Source organism: Mus musculus, chromosome 11 (genome assembly GCF_000001635.26).
Source record: "Mus musculus strain C57BL/6J chromosome 11, GRCm38.p6 C57BL/6J".
NCBI classification, from domain to species: Eukaryota; Metazoa; Chordata; class Mammalia; order Rodentia; family Muridae; genus Mus; species Mus musculus.
This window is the reverse complement of record NC_000077.6, coordinates 104,791,621-104,818,311: the sequence shown is the minus strand read 5'-3', so window position 1 is coordinate 104,818,311 and position 26,691 is coordinate 104,791,621. Positions and strand designations below refer to the sequence as shown.

Genomic DNA, 26,691 nt, shown 5'->3' with positions numbered 1-26,691 from the left:
AATTTTTCAGTAATCTAACTTGATTTCCAGTTTTCCATTGTATAAAATGCAATGATCTTACCTGCCTCACAGATAGACCTTCTGTAAGGATAAAGTTACTCACATAAAAGACTTAGAATTATGCTAAGCACACATCAGGTGTGGGATGCACTTTGATAACTATTTCTGAGTCAAAATAGGGCAGATTTTCTATTATAACAGGAGTTAGACTCATTGCTATGATAACCACAGTTGCTGACCACTTCTCTACTCGGTATCCCTAGGTCAATGCTGATGTGAGACCCTGTCTCAAAACACAGCATGACTGGCTCTTGAGGAACAATACCTAAGGCTGACCTTTGGTCTCCATGTGCACACAAGCACCCCCATGCACACATCATACACACACATACACACAGGGGGGGGGGAAGAAAGGGGAGAGAGAGAGAGAGGAGAGAGAGAGAGAGAGAGAGAGAGAGAGAGAGAGAGAGAGAGAGAGAGAGAAAGAACACAGAAGTAAAACAAGTCAACTAGAAAAATACCACTGTTTTAAATCAGAAGAAAGTGGATTACTTTAATGAGCAGAGTTGAATTCAGCCATTGGTTGCACCTTTCAGGAACCTCATTCACAGCCAGGGTAAGTGGAAGGTTGAGAAATAAGTTCTTTGGTTTGTCGTTGTTGTCGTTGTTTAACATACCATTTTGATTCTATATACTTTACTTTGTCCTTTGTTAAGTTTCATTATGCTATTTATACACACCCATCGCTATTTTTCATAACTACTTCCTGATTTTTTACCCTCTATTTTCCATATATATGTGTGTGTGTGTGTGTGTGTGTGTGTGTGTATGTATATGTCTGTTAGCAGCTCCATATGTGTGTGTGTGTGTGTGTATCTGCCTGTTAGCAGCTCCATGATGTTGTTAGGTATTGTTTAATTTTGATTGTAAAATCAATCAGTCAGTGAATGGCTTGCTAGAACAATATACTTAATATTTTTACTCCACAGACTCCACTGCAAAGCTCCTTTAAGGGAAAATTTGGCAACTCAACATTTCCCTTTCCTTATCTGTGATATCCACTGATATATTCCCTAGAATATTTTGAATGTCATAGGAATTAAGTTTTCTCTGATCTGAAAGGCTAGGAATCGAGCCCAGAAAGATGTTTAAGAATTAAACAGAAGGCAGAGCAAGATGGCTGCAGAATATAACTTGTCATCCATCTTCTAACAGAATTACCAGTCTGAATAGTTATTCACACGTGAAACTACCTTCATGAGAGCTAAGGAAATCAAGTGAGAGAAGACAGGAAGGAGGGAGGTGATATACCACCCCTTCCCTAACTCTAAGAAGCATGGTATGGAAAGAGATGCTTCCCACTTAAGAAAGGACAGGAAACTATATACAGTCTTCAGGATTGGAATATTATCCTGGACAATGCCTATGGTCACTTGGCCTCATGGTCATAGACCTAGCTTTGAATCTGTCTCCATGAGCAGCCAAGGGAACACTTCCACCCTTCTCTTCCTCAAACCTTTGCTAGAACAGCTCAAAGAGAATCCAATCCTAGGGCTGGGACAGAGAAGTAAACATAAGACTTTAACTTGTAATTCAGTGCAGAGCGAACTGAAACTCAACATTAAACAGACCTTACTAGCTCCTTTCCCCTACCTGTGGATAGAGCCTCCAAACTGTGTGTCAAAGGCCAATGCCACAACTGGATGGACTTGTATTCTGTGTAGCATTATCCCCAGCAATCTATGAAAGTTTCAAGCCCTGTAAACAATCACGCCATCAGGCAGGTCATAACAGACTAGACCTTGTTCCTCCCTCTGTACTGCTCTGATTTCAGCAAATGTGTGTAATGGGTATGACCCAGTGCTGTAGTATTTATAGCCATGAGACTACCCAGCTCCTACTTTCAAGACTCACTCCTGCTTTAGGGAAGTGGGGACGGGGTATGACTTGTTACTTTGGCGATTAAAAACAGACACTCATAATGAATTCAAGCCCTAGGGAATCTTTCAGTATTCTTGCAGTATCTGAACACAGGTTGGTAGCTATGTATAAGGCATCTGGGGCACCATGACCTGGGTATGGAATTTTTTTTTCTCTTCCAGTCTAACCTTAAAACCAACTGCAGATTTGTCAAATTGCCACAAGCTAGTTTTTTGGGAAGAGGGATTCTCAATTTTGAAAATGTCCCCCAGAGATTGGTCTGTTAGCAAGCCTTTAAGACATTTTTCTTGATTCATGATTGATTTGGGAGGGCCTAGTTCACCGTGGATGGTGTCATCCATGGGCAGGTGGCCTTGGGTTGGATAAGAAAGCAGGCTGAGCAACCTATGGAGAGCAAGACTGTAAGCAGCACTCCTCCACAACTTCTGTTCCCATTCGTGCCTCCAAGGTCCTCACTTCCTTTGATGACAGACTGATGTGGAAATGTAAGGTGAGATAATGTCATGGTGTTTCACCACAGCAATCCTAAGACATATGTGTCCCTACTCTGCTGTAATATCTAGACAATATGCATGTGTAGTAGCCCCCAGGCATATTTCCTATAGTAGTACAGCAGAGAACCATTTACTGGGAGGAATCCCTAACACTTTTCCTGAGTAGAATCACGGCTAATCCAAAAGAGTGCTTCGCTTAATGGCTATAAGAACCTTTATTGGCATTGGCAGCACTGGTTTGAAGCTAATTCAGTTCCAGGAGCTGCACCATGGAATATTCTTCCAACCATTACTCCAATCCCTCCTATTGTGACAACTTAGCCAGTATGCTCAGTTGTGGGTAGGATGATTCCCAAAGTCGCATATGGAATCAGAGTGGCCATTCTGGAGGAGCTGGAGTACGTCGTCCCGGGGCACCAGAGCAAGGATTTCTCTTATGTAAGTTCATAGTGCCTTCCAGAGCCATGTGTTCCATCCTTATCTCTTTGCTCTCATATTAGGGAAGGTTCCCTTAACAACTTCCTGTGGCTGCCACATCATTTCTGTGGCTGCTACTTTCCTTTCCCATGGTGTGGGCACTCCTCCTACTGCCTGAGCTCCAGCTGCTTTCATTGTGAACCTCTTGGGGATGCAGCCCTTCCAGTCTTCAACATTCTTGGAAGTTCGTCGAACCTTGCCTCCAGAATGACTTGGTGCTCATAGCGAGTTGCCTCCAACTCCGGCTCCGGCTCCAGCTCCGGCTCCAGCTCCGGCTCCGGCTCCGGCTCCGGCTCCGGCTCCGGCTCCGGCTCCGGCTCCGGCTCCGGCTCCGGCTCCGGCTCCGGCTCCGGCTCCGGCTCCGGCTCCGGCTCCGGCTCCGGCTCCGGCTCCGGCTCCGGCTCCGGCTCCGGCTCCGGCTCCGGCTCCGGCTCCGGCTCCGGCTCCGGCTCCGGCTCCGGCTCCGGCTCCGGCTCCGGCTCCGGCTCCGGCTCCGGCTCCGGCTCCGGCTCCGGCTCCGGCTCCGGCTCCGGCTCCGGCTCCGGCTCCGGCTCCGGCTCCGGCTCCGGCTCCGGCTCCGGCTCCGGCTCCGGCTCCGGCTCCGGCTCCGGCTCCGGCTCCGGCTCCGGCTCCGGCTCCGGCTCCGGCTCCGGCTCCAGCTTCAGCTCTAGTTCTGGCTCCAAGAGTTATTGGGGCCTCTTACTGCTATGGTCCAAGTAGCCGGATCCTGCTTTTCCATCTTAGTGATTTCCTTCCAGCCCACAGCATCTTAAACTTAGAGAAACAACTTCATACTGTATAAATCTGGGTAGTTGCTCCAGCTCCTTGTGAAGTTGCAGGGTGTTTTTAAAAAATCTCCTCCCAAAGTCCCTCTTCATGATCTAACTGGTCCATAAGCTGCACATTCGGAGGCTGAGGAAATGTGATGGTGAAGAAGAAGAAGCCTTCACTGCACCTGTTCAGGGTTTTCCAGGCAGGTAACTTTTAACACATAAAGTTCAGCCTGGGCCAGTGCTCAATGGGCAAAATGTCTATTGCCCAAGCCTGCTGACCTGAGTTTGACCTCCAGATCCCACAGTGGAGGGACAGGACTAACTCCCAAATTTTTCCCTCTAACATACACATGCGGTCCCTTCCGGTCCACTGCAGCACCGGGGTTCCTGGCCTGGGGAGTCTCCGGACACCCGCAAAGACCCACACAGGATCCCCCACAGGATCCTAAGACCTCTGGTGAGTGGAACATGGCACCTGCTCCAATCCAATTGCGTGGGACCTGAGACTGCATTAATTAAGGAAGCAGATAACCCGGCCTGATCGGGGCACAAGTCCCTTTCGGTCCACTGCAGCACCAGGGTTCCTGGCCCGGGGAGTCTCCGGACACCCACAAGGACCCACACAGGATCCTCCATGGGATCTTAAACCTATGATGAGTGGAACACAACTTCTGCAAGGAGGCAGGTTCAAACACCAGATATCTGGGCACCTTCCCTGCAAGAGGAGAGCTTGCCTACAGAGAGTACTCTGACGACTGAAACTAAGGATAGAGCTAGTCTCCCAGGTCGGCTGATAGAGGCTAACATAATCACCTGAGGAACAAGCTCTAAGCAGAGACAACTATAACAACTAGCTCCAGAGAATACCAGATGGTGAAAGGCAAACGTAAGAATCCTACTAACAGAAATCAAGACAACTCACCATCATCAGAACGCAGCACTCCCACCCTACCTAGTCCTGGGCACCCCAACACAACCGAAAAGGTAGACCCGGATTTAAAAGCATATCTCATGATGATGGTAGAGGACATCAAGAAGGACTTTAATAACTCACTTAAAGAAATACAGGAGAACACTGCTAAAGAGTTACAAGTCCTTAAAGAAAAACAGGAAAACACAACCAAACAGGTAGAAGTCCTTAAAGAAAAACAGGAAAACACATCCAAACAGGTAATGGAAATGAACAAAACCATACTAGACCTAAAAAGGGAAGTAGAAACAATAAAGAAAACCCAAAGTGAGGCAACGCTGGAGATAGAAACCCTAAGAAAGAAATCTGGAACCATAGATGCCAGCATCAGCAACAGAATACAAGAGATGGAAGAGAGAATCTCAGGTGCAGAAGATTCCATAGAGAACATCGGCACAACAATCAAAGAAAATACAAAACGCAAAAGGATCCTAATTCAAAACATCCAGGAAATCCAGGATACAATGAGAAGACCAAACCTACGGATAATAGGAGTTGATGAGAATGAAGATTTTCAACTTAAAGGGCCAGCAAATATCTTCAACAAAATTATAGAAGAAAACTTCCCAAACCCAAAGAAAGACATGCCCATGAACATATCAGAAGCCTACAGAAATCCAAATAGACTGGACCAGAAAAGCAGTTCCTCCTGACACATAATAATCAGAACAACAAATGCACTAAATAAAGATAGAATATTAAAAGCACTAAGGAAAAAGGTCAAATAACATATAAAGGCAGGCCTATCAGAATTACACCAGACTTTTCACCAGAGACTATGAAAGCCAGAAGAGCTGGACAGATGTTATACAGACACTAAGAGAACACAAATGCCAGCCCAGGCTACTATACCCGGCCAAACTCTCAATTAACATAGATGGAGAAACCAAAGTATTCCACGACAAAACCAAATTCACACATTATCTTTTCACGAATCCAGCCCTTCAAAGGATAATAACAGAAAAAAAAAACAATACAAGGACAGAAATCACATCCTAGAAAAAGCAAGAAAGTAATCCCTCAACAAACCAAAAAGAAGACAGCCACAAGAACAGAATGCCAACTCTAACAACAAAAATAAAAGGAAGCAACAATTACTTTTCCTTAATATCTCTTAATATAAATGGACTCAATTCCCCAATAAAAAGACATAGACTAACAGACTGGCTATACAAACAGGACCCAACATCCTGCTGCTTACAAGAAACCCATCTCAGGGAAAAAGACAGATACTACCTCAGAGTGAAAGGCTGGAAAACAATTTTCCAAGCAAATGGTCTGGAGAAACAAGCTGGAGTAGCCATTCTAATATTGAATAAAATCGACTTCCAACCCAAAGTTACCAAAAAAGACAAGGAGGGACACTTCATACCCATCACAGGTAAAATCCTCCAAGAGGAACTCTCAATTCTGAATATCTATGCTCCAAATGCAAGGGCAGCCACAATCATTAAAGACACTTTAGTCAAGCTCAAAGCACACATTGCACCTCACACAATAATAGTGGGAGACTTTAACAAACCACTTTCATCAATGGACACATCGTGGAAACAGAAACTAAACAGGGACACAGTGAAACTAACAGAAGTTATGAAACAAATGGATCTAGCAGATATCTACAGAACATTTTATCCAAAAAAAAAAAAAAAAAAAAAAAAGGAAATAGCTTCTTCTCAGCACCACACGGAACCTTCTCCAAAACTGACCATATAATTGGTCACAAAACAGGCCTCAACAGATACAAAAATGTTGAAATTGTCCCATGCATCCTATCAGACCACCATGGCCTAAGGCTGATCTTCAATAACAACATAAATCATGGAAAGCCAACATTCACGTGGAAACTGAACAACACTCTTCTCATTGATACCTTGGTCAAGAAAGGAATAAAGAAAGAAATCAAAGACTTTTTAGAGTGTAATGAAAATGAAGCCACAACATACCCAAACCTATGAGACACAATGAAAGCATTTCTAAGAGGGTAACTCATAGCTCTGAGTGCCTCCAAGAAGAAATAGGAGAGAACACACACTAGCAGCTTTACAACACATCTAAAAGCTCTAGAAAAAAAGGAAGAAAATTCACCCAAGAGGAGTAGAGAGCAGGAAATAATCAAACTCAGGGGTGAAATCAACCAAGTGGAACAAGAAGAACTACTCAAAGAATTAACCAAACGAGGAGTTGGTTCTTTGAGAAAATCAACAAGATAGATAAACCCTTAGCTAGACTTACTAGAGGGCACAGGACAACATCCTAATTAACAAAATCTGAAATGAAAAGGGAGACATAACAACAGATCCTGAAGAAATCCAAAACACCATCAGATCCTTCTACAAAAGGCTATTACTCAACAAAATTGGATAACCTGGATGAAATGGACATATTTCTAGACAGATACCAGGTACCAAAGTTAAATCAGGATCAAGTTAACGATCTAAACAGTCCCATATCCCCTAAAGAAATAGAAGCAGTCATTAATAGTCTCCTAGCCAAAAAAGCCCAGGACCAGATGGGTTTAGGGCAGAGTTCTACCAGACCTTCAAAGAAGATCTAATTCCAGTTCTGCACAAACTATTCCACAAAATAGAAGTAGAGGGAACTCTACCCAACTCATTCTATGAAGCCACAATTACTCTGATAGCTAAACCACAGAAAGATCCAACAAAGATAGAGAACTTCAGACCAATTTCCTTATGAATATAGATGCAAAAATACTCAATAAAATTCTCACTAACCGAATCCAAGAACACATTAAAGCAATAATCCATCCTGACCAAGTAGGTTTTATTCCATGGATGCAGGGATGGTTTAATATATGGAAATCCATCAACTTAATCCATTATATATACAAACTCAAAGACAAAAACCACATGATCATCTTGTTAGATGCGGAAAAAGCATTCGACAAGATCCAAAACCCATTCATGATAAAAGTCTTGGAAAGATCAGGAATTCAAGGCCCATACCTAAACATGATAAAAGCAATCTACAGCAAACCAGTAGCCAACATCAAAGTAAATGGTGAGAAGCTGGAAGGAATCCCACTAAAACCAGGGACTAGACAAGGCTGCCCACTTTCTCCCTACCTATTCAACATAGTACTTGAAGTCCTAGCCAGAGCAATTCGACAACAAAAGGAGATCAAGGGGATACAAATTGGAAAAGATGAAGTCAAAATATCACTTTTTGCAGATGATATAATAGTATATATAAGTGACCCTAAAAATTCCACCAGAGAACTCCTAAACCTGATAAACAGCTTCGGTGAAGTAGCTGGATATAAAATTAACTCAAACAAGTCAATGGCCTTTCTCTACACAAAGAATAAACAGGCTGAGAAAGAAATTAGGGAAACAACACCCTTTTCAAAAGTCACAAATAATATAAAACATCTTGGCGTGACTCCAACTAAGAAAGTGAAAGATCTGTATGATAAGAAATTCAAGTCTCTGAAGAAAGACATTAAAGAAGATCTCAGAAGATGGAAAGATCTCCCATGCTCATGGATTGGCAGGATCAACATTGTAAAAATGGCTATCTTGCCAAAAGCAATCTACAGATTCAATGCAATCCCCATCAAAATTCCAACTCAATTCTTCAACGAATTAGAAAGAGCAATCTGCAAATTCATCTGGAGTAACAAAAAACCTAGGATAGAAAAAACTCTTCTCAAGGATAAAAGAACCTCTGGTGGAATCACCATGCCTGACCTAAAGCTTTACTACAGAGCAATTGTGATAAAAACTGCATGGTACTGGTATAGTGACAGACAAGTAGACCAATGGAATAGAATTGAAGACCCAGAAATGAACTGACACACCTATGGTCACTTGATCTTTGACAAGGGAGCTAAAACCATCCAGTGGAAGAAAAACAGCATTTTCAACAAATGGTGCTGGCACAACTTGTCGTTATCATGTAGAAGAATTTGAATCAATCCATTCCTATCTCCTTGTACTAAGGTCAAATCTAAGTGGATCAAGGAACTTCACATAAAACCAGTGACACTGATACTTATAGAGGAGAAAGTGGGGAAAAGCCTCGATGATATGGGCAGAGGGGAAAAATTCCTGAATAGGACAGCAATGGCTTGTGCTGTAAGATTGAGAATTGACAAATGGGACCTCATGAAACTGCAAAGCTTCTGCAAGGCAAAAGACACCGTCAATAAGACAAAAAGGCCACCAACAGATTGGGAAAGGATCTTTACCTATCTTAAATCAGATAGGGGACTAATATCCAATATACATAAAGAACTCAAGAAGGTGGACTCCAGAAAATCAAATAACCCCATTAAAAAATGGGGCTCAGAGCTAAACAAAGAATTCTCACATGAGGAATACTGAATGGCTGAGATGCACCTGAAAAAATGTTCAACATCCTTAATCATCAGGGAAATGCAAATCAAAACAACCCTGAGATTCCATCTCACACCAGTCAGAATGGCTAAGATAAAAAATTCAGGTGACAGCAGATGCTGGCAAGGATGTGGAGAAAGAGGAACACTCCTCCATTGTTGGTGGGATTGCAAGCTTGTACAACCACTCTGGAAATCAGTCTGGCGGTTCCTCAGAAAATTGGACATAGTACTACCGGAGGATCCTGCAATACCTCTCCTGGGCATATATCCAGAAGATGCCCCAACTGGTAAGAAGGACACATGCTCCACTATGTTCATAGCAGCCTTATTTATAATAGCCAGAAGCTGGAAAGAACCCAGATGCCCCTCAACAGAGGAATGGATACAAAAAATGTGGTACATTTACACAATGGAGTAGTACTCAGCTATTAAAAAGAATGAATTTATGAAATTCCTAGGCAAATGGTTGGACCTGGAGGGCATCATCCTGAGTGAGGTAACACAATCACAAAAGAACTCAAATGATATGTACTCACTGATAAGTGGATATTAGCCCAGAAACTCAGTATAGCGAGATATAAGGTACAATTTGCAAAACACATGAAACTTAAGAAGAACGAAGAGCAAAGTGTGAACACTTTGCCCCTTCTTAGAATTGGAAACAATCACCCATGGAAGGAGTTACAGAGACAAAGTTTGGAGCTGAGACAAAAGGATGGACCATCTAGAGACTGCCATATCCAGGGATCCGTCCCATAATTAGCCTCCAAGCGATGACACCATTGCATACACTAGCAAGCGTTTGTTGCAAGGACTGTGATATACCTGTCTCTTGTGAGACTAGGCCGGGGCCTAGGAAACCCAGAAGTGGATGCTCACAGTCAGCTATTGGATGGATCACAGGGCCCCCAATGGAGGAGCTAGAGAAAGTATCCAAGGAGCTAAAGAGATCTGCAACCCTATAGGTGCAACATTATGAACTAACTAGTACCCCGGAGCTCTTGTCTCTAGCTGCATATGTATCACAAGATGGCCTAGTCGCCCTCACTGGAAAGAGAGGCCCATTGGACAGGCAAACTTTATATGCCCCAGTTGAGGGGAACACCAGGGCCAAAAAGTGGGAGTGGGTGGGTAGGGGAGTGTGGGGGGAGGGTATTGGGGACTTTTGGGATAGCATTGGAAATGTAATTGAGGAAAATACATAGTAAAAAATATATATATAAAAACATACACACATACTCTCTGACACATGGGCCCATATACATCCACACACATAAACATACAGTGCATACACATACAAACAAATATAGTTTTTATTTGGAAGCTAGGCCTCAGAAAACCGAAAACTTTCAAGCTCCTAGCCTTAGCCCCGAGTCCTGAGATTATAGGCACATACCACCATTCTTGGTAAGAATATCTATTTAAAGCATTTGTATCACCTCCATCCCGTATCTTCTTACCTGAAATATGTGGAAATTCCATCAGTGGTTTGCTAAGTTGGACTGTAAGGCAAAGTACAAACCAGACATCTCAGTAAGATTCACAAACAATGCAAAATTCTTAATTGTGAAACAGAACATAGGAAACTAACATGACCCTTATAGTCACATTTCTAGAATTCCTTCCCACACCGTGAAAACATGAGAAATGAGCTCTCTTTAAATAGCACGCACACTCTTTTGTGTTAAGTATTGTAATGTTAAACTACATTAGGGCTTTAGAACAATGAGTTAAAATATTAAAAGGAGAGGTAAAGAAATGGTTAAGAATGTTTGCTGCTTTTGCAGAGACTGGAGTTCAGTTCCCAGCATCCACATCAGGCAGTTCACTATCACCGCTAACTCCAGCTCCGTGGGATCTGATGTTCTTCTCTGGCCTCTGTGGGTACCTGCACTTACATGTACACACAGACATACATGTAATTAAAAAGGACCCAAAAACTTAAATAAAAAATAATCTTCTCCAAATCCATCATTTTGGCTGTTTTTCTGTGAGCTCTCTAATGTGATTTTTTTTCCACTCAAAAGAGAGGGAGGGAGGGAGGGAGGGAGGGAGGGAGGGAGGGAGGGAGGGAGGGAGGGAGGGAGGGGGAGAGAGAAAGAGAGAGAGAGAATTCTTGAATATCTAGAAATTCCTTTTTTTTAAAAAAAAGTCATAAAAAATGAAAATGCATTTCTGAAGAAAAAAAATCAGTTGTAGGTATGAGAGGCCCAAGATGAAGGTTCCAGAAGACTCAGTGTCTAGTGCCAAGGCTTCTGTTTGACAGGCATGTGCAGCGCTACCACTCAATAACTTACCAAATGGAACCTTCCCAACAACTGTAGGACAAGGAACACATCACAAAGACCACAATGAGCTTTACAAACTATAAGATTAATTTTTCATATCTGTGGATATACCCCAGGGCCTTATGCTTGCTAGGCAAGTGCTCTACCACTGAGCTGAACCCTCAACCCTGTGAAATTCTTAATTGTGAACAGAGTATGGGAAATTTTCAGAATCCCAAATGAGCCATTGCTCCATTCCATCAAATCAACCTGAATCAGGATTTAAGGGCATCACAATACCCTGCCCCCAGTATTGTGTGTTCATGCTTGCTACTCTCTCTTCTCTCTCTCTCTCTCTCTCTCTCTCTCTCTCTCTCTCTCTCCAAATTTGTGTGCATATTGACATAGAGTATCTTTAATTCCTCCATCTTATATATTGAGACTTGATCTCTCACTGAACCTAGAGCTAACCAACTCTCTCTGACTGGCCAGTGAGCCGCATGACTTCACCCGTCTCTGAGTCCCCAGCACTGAGAGTACAGGTGCACACTTCATAGGCTTATGCTTGAGTAGGAAGTACTTCACCAACAGAGCCACTTCCTCAGCCCCACACCCATGTTGTTTAAACTGACTATATCCAGATTTCATTTTCAGTGAAGACCTTTGTTAATCTCATATTTCTAAGTCCCAAATTGTTTTCATTTGTACTTTTCTTTTAACTACCTGTTTTATTTTCAAAACTTGCTTACAATGAATTGACAGCATGATCCTCCTCTTTCACTACATGATAATATGTCAAAACTTAAAAGCTGGTATTTTTTAAATATTTTTTTAAATTAGGTATTTTCTTCATTTACATTTCAAATACTATCCCAAAAGTCCCTATACCCTCCCCCCCACCTACTCCCACTTCTTGGCCCTGGCGTTCCCCCGTACTGAGGCATATATACCAGCAAGATGTTGCTGAAAGGACCCAGATATAGCTCTCTCTTGTGAGGCTATGCAGGGGCCTGGCAAACACAGAATTACAATTACCTTCCATGTGCTTTTCCGATTCTTCAGATATTTTGTCAGAGAAATCCATTCCCATTTTCTCCAAAATGGTGTCAAGGTTAGTGTCATAGGCTTTCCCCTCTTAGGAAAGAGAACAAACTTAGGAAACTCCACAGTGCAAGGACAATGTCCATATACTATTATTACTATGTTCAAAATCTATCCAAGTAAAAACGATATTTGGTACCAGAATCGGAAGCAAACTTTATTTGATTCAACTTATGTAGATGAAATGTCTACTTGGCCAAAGTTTTAAAAGGAAGGTGACTGTAGACTTCAACTCAGGCATTGCTCTGTCTACCAGGCTGCCATTCTGTAACTAGCAACTCTAAGGTAAACCAGCCCTCTGTGGCTGCTGGCTAGACCACCTTTTTCTATAATAGCATTTTGTTTTCATTGTTTTCTGTAATTTCTGCCCCAGTTATCAAGAAAATGTAAGTTCCATGAATACAAGGACATTATCTTATTCCACATTAAATCTCTTATACCTAGAGAGGGACCTAGAACTTTAAGACTCATTGAAGACTGCCTGAATAAATTATCAAACTGAAAGCAAACAACCCAACATTAAAATGCTAGCTAAATCAATAGCTATTTTGTCATCTAGGCTACCTGGAAAGTGGTCTATATTGTTAACAAAGTCTTGGTTCCTAGTCAAAACTGTTATAAGTACTGATTTTCAGATTGCAAAGACCCAAACTACTGTATGTCACATATATTAAACAGTGCATTAGTATAGATTAAGATTTCTTATTTTAGTGATAATTTTTTACTTACCCTCTTTTTTAAGAAGCTTGACTTGATCTAGAAGTATACCTAGATCTACCTTTCCATCAGCTATAATAAAAAAAAATCATTTTAAAAACCAATTGCAAACCCACTAGTGTACTTTAAATATATAAAACAAAGATCTGACTTAGAATCGGGACACTGCAGTGGAAGAGTAAGGACCAGATCCTACCCATGAGCCTTCAGTCTGTCCCTATTTCTAGTCTAAGAACTGTTGGATGGCATTTCCTACCCTCTTCCTCATCTCCAGCTCTCCTTGCTGTATTTCTTTTAGGCCTTCTCCTTCCTTCTATTTCCATTCACCAATGTTCGTATCTTTTCTTTATCTGTTTTCTTTTCCTAAACTAAGTCACTCCCAGCCGGGAGATTCTGAGGTGTTACTTATACCTGCCAGTTCTAGCAATAAAAGACAATTTTAATGAATTCACATATTTTGATCTATATGTTTTACTTTTGTAAATTTTAATTAAAACATGCTTACATTGTTCCTCCCCTTTCTTCCCTCCCTCCAGCCCCTCCCAAGTCCCCACCCTGCAACACCGTCCTACATCCTCCAACATCTATATTTTAAAGGGCCTAAAAGCATGAAGATTAACCTTTGAAACTTAAAGCTGCATTAACTCAAATGCAGGATTTCCAAAAGACCTTGCTAAGGAGAGCAAGGGGAGTGGATAGCATTGAAACACACTTTTCTTCCACTGCTTTGAAAGCTCTTTGCCATCCTCGGATGGAAAGGATACTACTCTGATAAATTCAAGTTCAAGACATAACTTTTCTGAATGTGTCACAAAGCTCCAACACAGAGAAATAAATGTAGTTGACACCTCCTCATACATATGTCTAATGCGCTTAGATAATATCCATACCAAGAGAAATGCTTACTGTCAATTGGCAGATTTTCTTGCAGATTCTGAAATTCTAGGCTTGTAAGTGCCAGTCCCATCTTCCCTAAGATACCTTCTAACTTCTCAATGTCAGCTTTCCCACCTTAAGAAAGATGAGACAAATTCTTTTTACATAATTCAGAATGGTTTTCATACACATGCACATAGAATATTTGGGCACATACATTCTATTTCTAAACATTTGCTTCCCAATACAAAGTAAGGCCACCGGTGTGATGAAATGCTTTTTAAAGTTGATACAAAATAAGTATCAAAGTCAAAAAGAGGACTGGATATCATTAATCCTCTTCAAGGTCATAACAATACTTGATAAGACTAAAACAAAGCTTTAAAATGTGACATTGGTAATTGTCTACCCATAAATTACATCATGAAGAAAATAATACAATTATTTTGCTATTGGTTATTACCTAAACTAGGAATGGTATTTGTCTCCTCTAACTCAGTCTTTTTTCTAGATTTCCAATTAGTTATTTTAGCCAAAAAAAATAACTTGATTATTGAAGCTTTATGAAATTTAACATTTCTATGCACTTCTAAAAAATGAAAGCCAGAGTAAATACATGATTTAGGAATAGATTTAAAAGATATCTTAGAAAATACAATGGTATAGAATATCTGCTGTAGAAGAAAGTATCAATAAATATAGGTTATCTGTCCATCAATAAAATTGTTATCACTTAATAACCCAAAATAGTATGAACAAAAAACCCTCAAAAGTCAATTTTTCAATTCATAATATATAAGAATAGAAGAAAATATACTGAGGGATGAATATTGTTATTCTTACTTTGGTTTTTTAGTTTGGGTGGTGTCCTCTTGTCCTTTTTATTTCTTCTATATAGTCTTCAAGTTTGTGTACTATGAATATGCATACTTATAATAATATATAACATTAAATTATTACAAGATATCACAATGACTTAAAGCTGTAGTTGCATTCCTCTTACTCACTTTTGAGATTCTTGATAGTATCTACCAGCTGAAGATGACTGACCTTCCCTTCAGCTATAGGAAAAGAAACACGGACTCAAACAAAGGCAGTAATCACACTGGAATTCAAACTCAAATCACCATAACTTCTAAAAGGTAGTATAAAAAGCAAATCTGCAAAATCTGATTTGCCATTGCTCACTGGGCCATTTCATTGGACCGGCTCTTATCAACTTAGTATATAATTCACTGTCACTCATTATAGTTATCGTGAGGTATGTCAGATCTCCCCAATTAATTTTCCTTCTCAAATTAAAGTTTACTATTTAAGTTTATTGTATTAATATATGTTGAGTACGTTATTAACTATTGTTTTATTGTCTATTTCTACCCATAAGTTTGACTCTCTCTTTTTTTAGCTGAAATAAGCTCCTTTTATTGAAAGCAATTTTTTTACACACTATTCTGCTCATGGCTTACTCTCCCTCATCTCCTTTCAGATTGTCCCCACCTCCCCACCCACCCAATTTCATGACCTCATTCTTCTCTCTTTAGAAAACAAACAGGCCAACAGACAAACAAGCAGAAATAAAAACAAACTAACAGACAAACATAGAAAAAAAGAAAGAAAGAAAATGCAAGAGAAACCCATACACATGCATATCCACACACAAGGATTCCACATATAAGCAAAGTCGGGTGGTATTTGTCTTTCTGTGTCTGGTTTAGTGTCAGGAGCCATCTGAAAGAGCCAAGAGCTAGCAAATGACTTTCCTGGAGATGGGTCACTATTCTTGCAGTCTGCAATGGGTAAATTCTAAACTGCAAGGCCTTCAGAAATCTCATCTCAGGCTTCATTCTTAATGCTGATATGCCTTTCCTGTCATTATTAAATTAGTCTAATAATTCCTGGTCTATCCTATTGGGCAGATTTTCTGCAGATCAGTGAAGATGTACTCTCTTGTAGCAATGCCATGTAGACAAATTGATGATTTCATAATTCCTGATAATGATGCTACAGAATCCCTAAATTTATACTAGTAATTAAGAACCCTCTATAGAAAAGTCTGCAATTAGGGCTCTGTAAACCTTCATGTGTAACGAGCTAATTGCACTAAAATAGAAAGAAGGCTTAAATAGATTTATGATCAGGGAAAACATTCCTTCTGGGTTGGCTGGAAAGCCATTATCTGATAACTAAAGGTCATAAACTGGGAATGATTAATTTATTGTAGGTGCAATAAGAGGAGATAAAATATTTTCTGGTTTATCTATACAGAACCTCAATACTAATGAGACACAAGGCAGATGATTTGCCTCTTGACAAAACCATGCTAACCTAAGACATAAGGATTATTTTTTTAAACTCTTAATGAACCTGTGGAGCTAGTGACAGAAAATGAATGTTTAATTTAACAACTTGTCTTACTGAAAACACATGTAAATATCTCTGTTGTAGCATCTTATTCAATTTATGATTTGGATTTAAGATTGAATTTATTGTGAATTTTAAAAAAAAGGATGCTTAGAATACCATGGGATCGTGTACTTGAAAAAGTACAAGACTTAGGAACAATGACAATAAGAGCACAGAGAGAGCAGGACAGAGCAGAGAGAGGAGGCAGGCTGCTTCTTACCATGAGACAGGGTTTTTCTTAACAGCAGGTTGTTTCTCACTGACAAGGACCAGGCTTCTTAATACTCAATAAAAAGATAAGTTTTTGCTTTCCCTGAGCAATAAAGGTTGGAGCTTATTTTTCATCCAGAATGAGTGAGTTCTTTCTGCACTGGTGCTTGCTCAATGAAACCTGCTCATGGGGGCTATTGCTCCATCCATTATGTGTGTGTGTGTGTGTGTGTGTGTGTGTGTATTATGTACATATGCATAAATACTTGCGGAATAGACAGATGGTCAGGTTCGACAAAAAACGTGACTGTGTCTGTGTGTCTGTATAAATGTGTGAGGTTCTGAGCACACTGTCTGTATAAACGTTGTTTTGTTGTTTTGTTTTGTTTCTGCAAGCATGACTTTCTTTTCTTGGTTAATTGCTCCAAGCCACTGGCCAAAGAGAGGTGAGGCTTCTGGGCAAGAGAGAAAGGAGCCTTAGCAATAAATCCTCTACTGAATCCCCCACTGCTATATGGCACAGTTAATTGCCAGAGAATTATAGAGTAAGTGTTAAGCTTTCCAGTGTTTATTCAAGCACAGAGAATAAGAAAGTAAATAATAAGAGAGATAAAGAGTTAAGCTTCCCCAGTGCTTAATGAAGCACAGAATAGTAATATAGAGTTAAGTGTTCAGCGCAGAACAATAAGAAGTTAAGTATCCTACAAAGCTGGAGATCACCAGTCTTTTGACCTGAGTCTCAGTTCCTAAGGCCGGGCAGGCCCCTGGCAGTTTATATCTCTTGGCATGCTGTCTTTCAGGTCTACCTTGTTATTGCAAGTGCAGGATGTCCTCCTTTTCAAAGGTGGAATATAGCGCCCTACTGTGCACACTCATCACATCATTTGTTCATTAGAGACACTTAAGTGAACACGGTGTAGATAGTTTCATGGTATCTAACTCTCACAAGTATGTGAAAATGTATCTGTAATTTAAAATGGCTCTCTAATTACAATCTGTCATCCTTGGTCCAGTAAGTTTTGGAGGATAATGGACAAAGCATGATGTTATTCACAACCAAGAAATTCTTTGGTGGCTCTTCCTACACTTTGACCTATAGGATGAAGTACAGACCCCCCCCCAAGATATGGCTTTGCCTACTTTTATAGCTCTAACTTCCTAAAAAATAAATGAGAAGGAAACCCTTCCTTATCTGATTCAATTCCTTACAGGTGCCTGAATGCAAACATCATTTCCTTCAACTTTCCTTCCTTCCCACCACACCAAAAATACTGTGGCACTTTTAAAACTTACTACATAAGTTTTTTCATATTTCATCCTGCTTCCAAGTAAATTATACATTCTATGCTAGTGAAAATAGACTTAATCCTTCTTTGTATTTCTTGAGCCCAGTATAGTTCTTAGCATGTAATATATGAGCAAATTAAAAATAAATCATGTCCTTCCGGTCTGCGCTGGTTTATCTTGAGCACAAACTCCACAACCAGTCCCACAGCACCCAGAGGAAGCTCCACTCCCAGGCGCTCTAACATGCCCAGGACCATGGGATCGAGGTGAGGAGGACACAACATCTGTTCCAACACCAATGGGAGGAACTGAGGTCAGTGGGATCCAGGAACGCAGGAACCTGACCAGTGGCCCGGGTTCCTTCTGGTCTGCACTGGTTTAACTTGGGTGCAAACTCCTCAGCCAGTCCCACAACACCCAGAGGAAGATCCACTTCCAGGAGCTCTAACATACCCAGCATCACAGAATCACAGGATCCCAAGATCCTTGGTCATACCAGGATCTCAGGGTCCCAGAAGAAGCTTGACTCCCAGGAACTCTGACATACCCAGGATCTCAGGATCACAGGATCCTGGAATCACAAGAGCACAGAGACAGCTGGACTCTGAGGAGTTCTAACACAACCAGGATCACAGGAAGGACAGGCTCCAGTCAGATATAGCCAGGGCAGGTAGAACTAGAGATAAACAGTTAGCAGGAGGCAAGCACAAGAACATAAGCAACAGAAACCAAGGTTAGCTGGCATCATCAGAATCCAACTCTCCCACCATAACAAGTACCTGATACACCATCACACAGGAAAAGCAAGATTTGGATCTAAAATAACTTCTCATGATGATGATAGAGGACTTTAAGGACATAAATAACTCAAAGAAATACAGAAAAACACAGATAAACAAGTAGAAGCCCTTAAAGAGGAAACACAAAAATCACAAAAAAACACAAAACACACACACACACACAAAAAAGAGTTACAGGAAAAACAATCAAATAGGCAAGGAAATGAACAAAACCATCCAAGGTCTAAAAATGGAAATAAAAAAAATGAAATCATGAAGGGAGACAACCCTGGAGTTAGAAACCCTAGGAAAGAGATCAGGAGTCATAGATACAAGCATTACTGACAGAATACAAGAGATAGAAGAGAGAATCTCAGGTGCACAAGATACCATAGAAAACATTGACACAACAGTCAAAGAAGATTTAAAATGCAAAAGCTCGTAACCCAAAACATCCAGGAAATCCAGGACACAATCAGAAGACCAAACCTAAGAATAATAGGTATAGAAGAGAATGAAGGTTCCCAAATCAAGGGGTCAGTAAATATCTTCAACAAAATTATAGAAGAAAACTTCCCTAGCCTAAAGAAAGAGATGCCAATGAACATGCAAGAAGCCTACAGAACTCCAAATAGACTGGACCAGAAAAGAAATTCTTCCTGTCACATAATAATCAAAACACCAAATGCACTAAACAAAGAAATAATATTAAAAGCAGTAAGGGAAAAAGGTCAAGTAACATATAAAGGCAGACCTATCAGAATTACACCAGACTTCTCACCAGAGACTATGAAAGCCAGAAGATCCTGGGCAGAAGATGCTCCAACTGGTAAGAAGGACACATGCTCCACTATGTTCATAGCAGCCTTATTTATAATAACCAGAAGCTGGAAAGAACCCAGATGTCCCTCAACAGAGGAATGGATACAGAAAATGTGGTACACTTATACAGTGGAGTACTTCTCAGCTATTAAAAATGATGAATTCATAAAATTCTTAGGCAAATGGATGGAACTAGAAAATATCATCCTGAGTGAAGTAACCCAGTCACAAAAGAACACACATGGTATACACTCACTGATAAGTGGATATTAGCCCAAAAGCTCCAAATATTTAAGATACAATTTGCAGACCACCTGAAGCTCAAGAAGGAAGACCAAAGTATGGGTGCTTTGGTCCTTCTTAGAAGAAAAACAAAATACTCACAGGAGTAAATATGGAGATAGAGTGTAGATCAGAGACTGAAGGAAAGGCCATCCAGAGGCTGCCCCACCTTGGGATTCATACCATATACAGTTACCAAACCCAGAGACTATTGTGGATGCCAAGAAGTGCATGCTTACAGGAGCCTGATATAGGTTCTTCTGAGAGGCCCTGGCAGAGCTTTACAAATACAGAGGCAGATGCTCGCAGCCAACTATTGGACTGAGTGCGGGGTTCCCAATAGAGGAGTTAGAGAAAGGATTGAAGGACTTTAAGGAGTTTGCAACCCCATAGGAAGAACAACCAAGAGCTTCCAGGGACTAAGCCATCAACCAAGATGGACCATCTCCTCTTGTTTCCCTCTTGCTCACCTGTCTCCACACCCTCTCCTGTCCTTTTTCCCCTACTACATTAGGTTTCCTAATGACCCCATTTCTGTGTTAGTTTGTAGTATTAGGGTCCGACTACTTTATGTTTAACAATCTTATCATTTATTTAAACGTCCAAATTATAAACACATACAAACACATTCCCTCCTTTAGTACCTGATAGTTCTGTATACTTTCAAGTAACTAAATGATAAATGAAACACATAAATGTAATTGTTCAATGTCAGCATTCCTTATAATTAACTCTGAAAGTCATATTTGAAAGGCATTAAAATAATTGATGTGCTCACCACTGACTGGGAGATGATTAATGAGGTCGCTTTGTTCCTCTTTTGAAAGCTCGACACCCATATCATCCAGGAAGTTGGACAGATTAGTAACATCAATTTTTTCTTTGAGGATATAGAAAAGTGAATCATACAAGAGGTAATTTTATAATGGTTTCTAGCTATGAAAATACAAAGTCTTACTGTTGTAGAGAATAAAAAGTTGAGAATTGTTCAGTAGAATAGTCAAAGCAAAAACTGTTCTTCATAACTGTTCTCTAGTGGATCATGGTAAATGACTAAGGACAGGAAAAACTGAGTACTATATAGTAACACAGACAATAATTCATGTGGATACTATTAAAATATTGCACACATTGAGTTTTCTGTGAATATTTTATATTATTAGATCACATTAATAATATAAATCTTCATTTTATCATTCAATAATCTTAAAAAATACGCTAGAATAAGATGAACACATAAAATGTGAGTTTTTTAAATTCCTATTAAAATATTCTCAAAAGTGACCTAACGGGTGGCAATGATGGCACGTGCTCTTGTCTTTCTCCTTCCCAAATACCCTAGACAGAATATAAATGGCTTCTGACTCTATCCCCCAGGAGCCCAGTGTCTGTGTCAAAGAAGCTTAGGTGGCCCCTGACTTTGAAACTGGCTTATGTCACTCACATGATGACCTCAAATTCCATCCATTTTCCTGAAAACAACACAATGTTGTTTCATTGTACAGCTTAATAAAATCTTAATATGACAAAGTACCATGTTTTATCTACTCAGCCACTGAGAGCTGATTCTATAATTTGGTGATTGTGGTTAGTGCCCCCCAATAAACACGGTACACACGCATGTTTCTAGTAAGCTTGCCTTTGTTTATGAACTCAGTCATGGATCACATGGAAGTCTTACTGCTAACTTTTTCTTCCATATGTCCATACCTTTCTGCACTGACTGTACTCATTTACATTCCCACCAGTCAGGCCACATTTTTTGTCATATATTTCATCAGAATATATGCTACCCTGTCAAATTCAAGAAGATATGGCAATCCAGTAAGATACTGGCAAAACTGTAGAACACTTGTACTCACTAAATTTTAAAAAAAGTTTTTATAGAAAGCATACAATTTATGTGCAAAGGTAATTATTTTGGTATTATTATTTTTAACAAATTATGTAACTATTTTTATTTTTTCTAATTCTAATTTACTAAATATCAATAGCTAAAGCCTATATGAACCAGAGGTCTTTAGGGGCTTTAGAAATTCTTAAGAATATAAAAGAGTGAGACAATCAAGAGGCTTGGCAGGTACTACTGTAACTATGAACAGCACTGTAAGCATATCACTTAAACCTATGGAATTGATTAGGAAAGAACTAAGACCAGGTACTTTTAAAAGCAGTTTTCTGTAGGGAAGTCACATGAGGAGGGTGCAAAATAGATAATTTCTTTTCCTTTTTAACTTTTGCTGACCGCTTACTTTTTATATGATTTATTTATTTTATGTATATGAGTACACCGAAGCTGTCTCGAGACGCACCAGAAGAGGGCATCAGATCCCATTACAGATGGTTGTGAGCCACCATGTGGTTGCTGGGAATTGAACTCAGGACCTCTGGAAGAACAGTCAGTGCTCTTAGCCACTGGGCTGTCTCTCTGTCATTTATTTTTCTAGGTTTTTTTTATGCATATGGGTATTTTTCTTGCATGTATGACTGTGTGTCACATGTATCCAGTGCCCACACGCCCAGAGGAGATCGTCAGACCTCCTGGGACTGGAGTTACAAATGTTTGTCAGCTGCCTGTAGGTGTTAAGAAGCAAACTTGAGCCAGGCAGTGGTGGCACATGCCTTTAATCCCAGCACTTGGGAGGCAGAGGTAGGTGGATTTCTGAGTTCAAGGCCAGCCTGGTCTAGAGAGTTCCAGGAGAGCCAGGACTATACAGATAAACTCTGACTCAAAAAAAAAAAACAAAAAACAAATAAACAAACAAGAACCAAACTTGAGTCCTCTGGAAGACCAGCTGATGCTCGCAGTAATTGAGACATCTCTCCAAGCCTCTGAATCTTAGTTTACAGTCACTTCAATAGGTAGTAAACATAACTAATTTAATAAAGAACTAAATTATTTCTAAACAATATTAAAATAATAATTATGACAAGGAACTAGGGGGAAGGAACAGTTATATATTCCATTGTAGGGATTTAAGTTATTCTAACCACTATGGAACTCAGTATGGCATTTCTTTGGGGGGAAAAAAAACACAAAAGTTTTCATTTGATCCAGTTTTATATTTCTAAGTGATATCCAAAAGTATTAAGTTCAGCTATAGTTAGGTACTATGTTTTTTTGTAGCCACTTACAATAGCCAGGTTACAAAGCCAGCAAATGTCCATCACTGAATTAATATATAGAGAAATGTGGTTGATATGCACAACAGAGTTTTATTCAGCCATTAAGTTTTATTAGCAATAAAGAAGACAGATTTTTTCATTTGAAGTAAAATGGATGAAAACTAGAGATCACCAAGTTAAACAAAATAAGCTATACTAAAAAAAAAAAAAGTCTCATATGTGGACTTTATAAGGCTTAAAAAAGGAAAAGGACATACAAGGAAAAGGAGGGCTTGTAAGGAATAAAAGAGAATTGAGAAAAAGTAGACGACACAACAGGGCTAAATGTTGTGGTGGTTCTGATCAACGTATGTCACATGCATGTTTGTGTAACTAACATATACTTTAAAATAATCCAATCCACAAAATAAAAAAAATTAAAATAATAAAGAATGAGCACAGTGCTCTTACCGGCCTCACGTGGCCTCACGTGGTCTCACGTGGTCTCACAAGATGATGCACTTACCTTTGAGCATCTTCACAGCACCGATCAATGTTTCCATATCTATGCCTTCATCACCTATGAAGTAAATTCACATACTTTCATATAGTTCACATAAATTCACGTATTTCCCCATCTCTTATACCTCTGCTTCCCCACTTCTAAAACAGAGACCCCAACAGCACCTGTCTCAGAGCTGAAAAACAATGACGTGCTTAAGCCCATGCCTAGCACATGGTATATCCTCAAAAAAATGACAACCACTGACTTGAATACTTTTGACAGTAAGAGAATCAGATTCTATACTTATTGTTCTCATGTAAAGAAGAGTAATAATACACATATTTTCCCTATTTAATGTTTGGATATAAGGATGCTGATTATAACATCACATTTAAATGTGTAATCTAATATGTTAAGTTTTTAATCTAGTCTTTAGATGTAATACATGACTTTGGGAGTTTACAGAGCCATAAAGAATTACAGAGCTATGAAGAAGAGCTTTTCACAGAGAACAGTTAAAAATGTACTCCTGAATATATGGAGAGGGAAAAAAACAGGGGTCTGTTTCTGTTTTTCACATTTAGAGGTCTTTAAAAATAAGTTATGGGGATATAACATGACTTTCATTTGAAAAGTTAGAAGTTATGACAGTATAAACTAATATTAACCTTTGGCTTCTATATTGTCCTGATACTTATCTGTGTGGAAAGAAATCTGAATTATATAGTGTATTTGTTAGTTTATGTCAGCCTAACACAAGCTAGGGTCATTTGGAAAGAGGGATTTTTCAAGTGAGGACAGTATTTGTAAAATTGGCCTATAGGCACATCTGTTGAGCATTTTCTTGATTAATGATTGGTGTGGGGGAGCCTAGCACATCCTACTGTGGGTCGTGCCAACCCTAGGCAGGCCATCCTGAGCTTTATGAGAAAGCAGGCCAACCAAGCCATGAAAAGCAGCACTCCTCAATGGTTTCTGCTTCTATTCCTGCCTCCAGGTTTCTGACTTGACTTCCTGCTCTTACTTCTCTCAGTCATGGAATATGACACCCAGAAGCTGTAAGCAGAAATAAACCACTCCTCCACTATGTGACTTCTTGTTTTGGTGTTTTCTCATAGTGATAGAAACCCTAACTAAGACAGAAATTGCTACCTGAGAGTGGTTTACTACTGCGACAGACCTGACAGTTGCTTACGGGAAGATTGTGGAAGGACGTTGGGAAAGCCATCACGTGTTCAAAGCTTATTGAGCTGTTGTGGGAACTTGAAGAATAACTGTGAGAGCAATAAGGTAATGAAGGCCTGACTTGTGAGGTTTTAGAGGGGAACTTGAGAACCCCTTAACGACTCTATTCAATCCTTTGAATTAATAATCAAGAAAAACAATAGGTAGGCAAAAAACTTAACCAAAGATATTAAAGACCTTTATAGTCACTATAAGGCACTGAAGAGAAAACCTGTGGAAGACAGTAAGAGATGGAAAAACCTCCCATACTGACAGAGTAGCAGAATTGTGTAAAATTGGCCATATAAATAACAGCAATCTAGACTCAAAGTTATCATAATGAAAAAAATCCAGTGACATTCTTCACAGAAATGGACAAAATAATTTAAAAATTTGTATGCAAACACAAAAGACTCTGGATAGTCAAAAATAATCCTGAGCAAAAAACAATGCTGGAGGTATCTTAATTCCTGACTTTAAACTATACCACAAACTATATTTAACCAAAATAGCACAATACCGGCAAAAACCCAGACATGTGGGCAAACAGAAAAAAGGAAAAAGCCCAAGCAGCTCTAGCTACTTCATTCTTGACAATGTTGTACCAACAACATACACTGAAAAACCTACACCCTCTTTATCAAGTGGCGACTGATGCAGGAGAAAATGTATATCCACATGTAGAAGAATGTTCCCCATCTCTCACCCTGCATAAACACTAGTTCAAAACAGATCAAAGACCTTAAGATAAAAGCTGATAACCATTGGAGGCTTTATTGAAGAGCAGGGTAACCTTTGAAGAGCTGTGCTTTAGGGAGAATTAACCCAGCAGCAGGATGAGCCAGTGTTGTGGCCGACCAGTAAAGAAGAGACTACAAGCCAGTTACTCACATCCTCTCACCCTATCAAACAATAAGAAGCAAGACTTTCGTGATTGTGTAGTGATTGCTTTTGAAAAGGAGCTAGCTTAGATGCTTCAAATTAGTATCAGAAACTCCCACAGGGAGATCTCAGAACAAACAAACCCAGTAATATTAACTACTATGAGATGTTTTGGAGCCTCACCAGGAACTGGCAGGTGTTCAAAAAGAGCCTTCTTCTCCTGGTCTGTGAGTGTTATGTCCATGCTTTTCAAAATGTCATCCACACTACTGGCATCAATCTTTTCTTCTAAGGAAACACGACCTGAGAGAATTAATGAAAATATGAAATCACATAAAAGTAGGATGTCTATGTAAGTACTACATACTTTTTGAAATAGAAGAAAACCATCCCTGGGTCTCTGTTACACTTTCCAACATGAATCATAGTTAAATGAATGGCCGGTGATGTAGCTCAGTGGCAGAGAACTTGCTTAGCATGAGCAAGGTCCTAAGTTCAACCCCCACAATTGTGAAAATAGTAAAAAAATAAAATAAAATAAAATAAAATAAAATAAAATAAAAAATAAAAATACTTTTAATTCACTATAATATCTTGGTTATATAATTGTCTAATATGCCTGCTCTATGGTGCTAGGACTGGAACTTAGGGCTCTGTGCATGCTAGGCCAATATTCCCCAACTAAGCTGCATCTCCAGTCCTACAGCAATGATTTGGATTGCAAATATTACTATAAATGAGTCTTCTGAGTAGGAGGATCTCCTGTGCTTCCTTGTGTTCTAGAAGTCTAAATTGTTTAAAATTTAGTTATAGTTATGTATTAAATTTTCCTAGAATTAAAAAACAATAACATAGCACCACTATTTTTATCAGGCACAGAGCAGCCAATGGACATGAAAGGTCTAATCCACAAGCAACAAATTTCCATGTGAAGCCAACCATTACAAACTAGCGTTCAAGAAACAAAATGGGTATTTTAAATTGCTGTGTTGTTTCTATTTTTTGCCAAAGCACATATATATTTTAAAATATATTAAAAGAGTATTGTCACAGATAGTATTATTAGTTTAAATTTTCAATTTAGGAGCTGGACAGATGGTCTCATGGTGAAAAACACTTGCTCTTGCAGAGGACCCAGGTTCAAGTCCCAACTCCCACATACTGGTTTACAACCATCTATAACTTTAGTTTTCAGGGGATTCAATGATCCCTTTTA

At 39.6% G+C, this 26,691-nt stretch overlaps 1 protein-coding gene across 1 annotated transcript in view; it reads right to left on the bottom strand.

Annotated features, from left to right (window-relative positions):
- Positions 1-26,691, bottom strand: part of Gm11639 (predicted gene 11639) — a 227,902-nt gene that overhangs the window by 190,799 nt on the left and 10,412 nt on the right. The window contains exons 5-12 of the mRNA XM_017314877.1: positions 25,659-25,778; positions 23,391-23,444; positions 20,538-20,639; positions 14,984-15,037; positions 14,007-14,111; positions 13,113-13,172; positions 12,318-12,416; positions 10,476-10,517 (exon numbers count right to left, since the gene is read on the bottom strand). Coding sequence (XP_017170366.1) covers positions 10,476-10,517; positions 12,318-12,416; positions 13,113-13,172; positions 14,007-14,111; positions 14,984-15,037; positions 20,538-20,639; positions 23,391-23,444; positions 25,659-25,778 — 636 coding nt within the window. The remainder of the gene's footprint in view (positions 1-10,475; positions 10,518-12,317; positions 12,417-13,112; positions 13,173-14,006; positions 14,112-14,983; positions 15,038-20,537; positions 20,640-23,390; positions 23,445-25,658; positions 25,779-26,691) is intronic.